General features: G+C 46.2%; 1 protein-coding gene across 1 annotated transcript in view; it reads left to right on the top strand.

Annotated features, from left to right (window-relative positions):
- GTF2IRD2B (GTF2I repeat domain containing 2B) overlaps positions 1-4,736 on the top strand; it is a 67,172-nt gene that overhangs the window by 17,401 nt on the left and 45,035 nt on the right. The window contains exon 3 of the mRNA XM_017849887.1: positions 1,075-1,194. Coding sequence (XP_017705376.1) covers positions 1,075-1,194 — 120 coding nt within the window. The remainder of the gene's footprint in view (positions 1-1,074; positions 1,195-4,736) is intronic.

Here is a 4,736-nt window from a genome sequence, read left to right as displayed (position 1 = left end):
GCCAGGATGGTCTCGATCTCCTGACCTCGTGATCCGCCCGTCTCGGCCTCCCAAAGTGCTGGGATTACAGGCTTGAGCCACCGCGCCCGGCCGAGACCAGGAATTTAAGACCAATGTGGGCAACATGGCAAAACCTTGTCTCTACAAAAATATATATATATATATCCAGGTGTGATGGTGTGTGCCTGTAGTCCCAGCTGCTTGGGACCCTACAGTAAGCTGAGATTGCCCCACTGCACTCCAGCCTGAGCGATAGAGCAAGACCCTGTGTCTCAATAAATAAATAGTTTTTAAAAAAGGAAGTTGACTGGGCACGGTGGCTCATGCCTGTAATCCCAGCACTTTGGGAGGCCAAGGCAGGCGGATCGCCTCAGGGCAGGAGTTCGAGACCAGCCTGGCCAACATGGCAAAACCCATCTCTACTAAAAATACAAAAATTAGCTGGGTGTGGTGGCAGGCATCTGTAATCCCAGCTACTCAGGAGGCTGAGGCAGAAAAGAATCACTTGAACTCAGGCGGTGGAGGTTGCAGTAAGCTGAGATCGCGCCGTTGCACCAGCCTGGGCAACAGGAGTGAAATTCAGTGTCCAAAAAAATAGAAAGCAGGGTTGGGCGCGGTGGCTCACACCTGTAATCCCAGCACTTTGGGAGGCCAAGGAAGCCAGATTGCTTGAGCTCAGGAGTTTGAGACCAGCCTAGGTAACATGGCAAAACCCATCTTTACAAAACTACAAAATTAGCCAGGTGTGGTGGTGCTCACCTGTAGTCCCAGCTACTGGGGAGGCTGAGGTGGGAGGATCGACTGAATCCAGGGGGCAGAGGTTACAGTAAGCTGTGATTGTGCCACTGCACTCTAGCCTGGGTGACAGAGCAAGACCCTGTCTCAAAATAAAATAAAATAAGTTAGCATTACTATTCAGGAGCTCATGGGCAAGTCACTAAATGCCTTTACATTTCAGTTTCTTCACCTCGAGAGGAAAGTTTGAACTAGATCTTTTGTGAGCACCCTCACAGCTCTAAATGTGGGTTTCAGACTCTGAATTTTTGCCACTTTCTTATTGCTTCTCTTGCACAGGGATCATGGCCCAGGTAGCAGTGTCCACCCTGCCTGTTGAAGAAGAGTCCTCAGAGAGCAGGATGGTGGTGACATTCCTCGTGTCTGCCCTCGAGTCCATGGTGAGACAGCCTGACACTTGTCTGACATTCCATAGATGGGTCATTGTCGAAACGACAGAATCATGAAACACTTTAGTATCCCCTTTTTTTTTTTTTCAGGACAGAGTCTCACTCTGTCGCCCAGGCTGGAGTGCTGTGGCTCGATCTCAGCTCACTGCAACCTCTGCCTCCCAGGTTCAAGCAATTCTCCTGCCTCAGCCTCCCGAGTAGCTGGGATTATAGGCACCCGTCACCACGTCCAGCTAATTTTTGTTTTTTTGGTTTTTTTTGAGACGGAGTCTTGCTCTGCTGCTCAGGCTGGAGTGCAGTGGTATGATCTCGGCTCACTGCAACCTCTGCCTCCCAGGTTCAAGCAGTTCTCCTGCCTCAGCCTCCTGAATAGCTGGGATTACAGGTGCCTGCCACTATGCCCGGCTAATTTTTTGTATTTTTAATAGAGATGGTTTCACCGTGTTGGCCAGGCTGGTCTCAAACTCCTTACCTCTCAGGTGATCTGCCCACCTCGGCCTCCCAAAGTGCTGAGATTACAGGCGTGAGCCACTGTGCCCGGCTGCTTCAGTATCACTTTTGATGTTTGCCTTCTATCTGACATCTATATAAGGGTATTCTTTATAGAGGATAATGGGCTAGTCAGATTATTTATGTGTTTGTATATTACACTATGGATGCAATTATATAAACTTAAGCTCCCAGAACTGAAATGTAATGAATGGTAACCTTTGTTACCATGTTTGAGAATATTTTTAATATCTAAATTCAAAAGTAAATAGGCCAGGCGCAGTGGCTCATGCCTATAATCCCAGCACTTTGGGAGGCCAAGGTGTGTGGATTACTTGAGGTCAGGAGTTGGAGACGAGCCTGGCCAACATGGTGAAACCCTGTTTCTATTAAAAATACAAACATTAGCTGGGTGTGGTGGCAGCGCCTGTATTCCCAGCTACTCAGGAGGCTGAGACACGAGAGTCACTTGAACCCAGGAGGTGGAGGTTGTAGTGAGCTGAGATTGTGCCATTGCACTCCAGCCTGGGTGACAGAGTGAGACTCTGTCTCAAGAAAAAAAAAGTGAATAGCCTATTTATATATATCTATTTACACCCAAAAGGTAAACTTTACCTGGTGGATGAAAATTTGATGAGAAATTTACATAACTCCAAAGTATCTGATCAGAAGATATTTATTGATTAAAAAAGGAAAATCAGTAACTTTACAGTGCAGAAATCTGATAGACACCACATCATTCAAGTGATCAAAATTAGCGTAGTCAGCCTGTAACCCCAGCGGTTTGGGAGGCGAGGTGGGAGGATGGCTTGAGGCCAGGAGTTGGAGACCAGCCTGGGCAGCATAGTAAGACCTTGTCTCTACAAGACTATTTTTAAAAAATTAGCTAGAGGGGATGGTGCTATAGTTCCAGCTAGTTGGGGTGCTGAGGTGGAAGGATTGCTCGGGCCCAGGAGTTCAAGTCTGCAGTGAGCTAGCATGACACTGCACTCCAGCCGGCACAACACAAGACCCTGACTCTAAAAAACAACAACAACAACAACAACAACAACAACAAAAACCATGCAAGTTGGAATTAATTTTAAAAGAAAGCATTAGGGGTAGGCAGGGTGGCTTACGCCTGTAATCTCATGTAATCTCACCACTTTGTGAGGCTGAGGCCAGAGGATCGCTTGAGCTCGGGAGTTTTGAGACCAGCTTGGGTAACATAGTAAGACCTTGTCTCTACTAAAAAAATTTTTAGGCTGGGTGCGGTGGCTCATGCCTGTAATCCCAGCACTTTGGGAGGCCGAGGCAGGCAGATCACGAGGTCAGGAGTTTGAGACCAGCCTGGCCAACATGGTGAAACCTGGTTTCTACTAAAGATACAAAAAAATTAACCAGGCATGGTGGCACATGCTACTTGGGAGGCTGAGGCAGGAGAATTGCTTGAACCCAGGAGGCAGAGGCTGCAGTGAGTCGAGATCATGCCATTGCACTCCAGCCTGGGCGACAGGGCAAGGCTCTGTCTCAAAATAAATAAATAAATAAAAATAAAAAATTTTATAAATTAGCCGGGTGTGGTGACACATGCCTGTAAGTCCCAACTACTGGAGAAGCTGAGGCAAGAGGATCTCTCAAGCCTAGGAGATGAAGGCTGCAGTGAGCTAGGGTTGCACCACTCTACTTCAGTCTGGGTAACAGAACAAGATCCTGTCTCAAATGATAATAATAATAAAAGAAAGAATTAGGATCCATTTGAAGAAAACTCGAAATATCTTTCCCAGGGACATTGTTTAAGAACTGATCACATTCCTTTCATTTAACAGAGAAGGTCCCCCTCACAGAGATCTTATATCCTACTTGGGAGACAAACAATAAACGATTGGGCTGGGCGTGGTGACTCACGCTTGTAATCCTAGCACTTTGGGAGGCCAAGGGAGACAGATTGCTTGAGCCCAGGAGTTGAGGACCAGCCTGGCCAACATGGTGAAACCCCATCTCTACTAAACATACAAAAATTAGCTGGGCATGGGGGCGCATGCCAGTAGTGTTAACTACTTGGGAGGCTGAGGTGGGAGGATCACCTGAGCCAAGGAGGTCGAGGCTGCAGTGACCGTGATCACACTACTGCAATCCAGGTTGGGTAATAGAGTGCCACCTTGTTTTAAAAAAAAAACCCAGTAAATTCTATGTGTGTGTTTCTTATCAGTAAATAAAATATTATAAAGAAAAGGAGGCAGGGTGTGGTGGCTATAATGCCAGCACTTTGGGAGGCCGAGGAGGATGGATTGATCACCTGAGGTCAGGAATTGAGACTAGCTTGGTCAACTTGGTGAAACCCTGTCTTTACTAAAAATACAAAAATACTAGCTGGGTGTGGTGGCAGGCACCTTTAATCCCAGCTAACGTGGGAGGCTGAGGCAGAGGTTTCAATGAGCTGAAATCACACCACTGCACTCCAACCTGGGTGACAGAGCAAGAATCCGTCTCAAAAAAAAAATAAAAATAAAATAAATAAATAAATAAATGAAAGGCCTGTGTATATGAAGAGGTAACCAGAAAGTCTGCAGCCAAAACATAGGGAAAATCGTATTGGAGACCCATGTCAGGCAGTCAATAAAATATGTTCTTTGGGTTTTATGATGTTTATGATGTTTGCTTGATTTGTTTTGGTTTCCTTTCTCGGTGATTTTTCTCATTCTAAATAAATATTCTGGCTGGGCGTGGTGGCTCACGCCTGTAATCCCAGCACTTTGGGAGGCCAAGGTGGGAGGATCACGAGGTCAGGAGATCAAGACTGTCCTGACTAACACAGTGAAACCCCATCTCTACTAAAAATTAAAAAAATAAAAAAATTAGGCCTGGTGGTGGGTGCCTGCCTTCCCAGCTATTTGGGAGGCTGAGGTGGGAGAATGGCGTGACCCCCGGGAGATGGAGCTTACAGTGAGCCAAGATCGTGCCACTGCACTCCAGCCTGGGCGACAGAGCAAGACTCCATCTCTGTCTCAAAAAACAAACATAAAAATAAAATAAATAAATATTCCTTTTGCTACCTAATTTTTTTTTTTTTTTTTTTTTTTT

Source organism: Rhinopithecus bieti, unplaced genomic scaffold (assembly GCF_001698545.2).
Source record: "Rhinopithecus bieti isolate Rb0 unplaced genomic scaffold, ASM169854v2 scaffold_31823, whole genome shotgun sequence".
NCBI classification, from domain to species: Eukaryota; Metazoa; Chordata; class Mammalia; order Primates; family Cercopithecidae; genus Rhinopithecus; species Rhinopithecus bieti.
The sequence above is the reverse complement of the archived record's forward strand: the minus strand, read 5'-3'. Positions and strand labels throughout refer to the sequence as shown.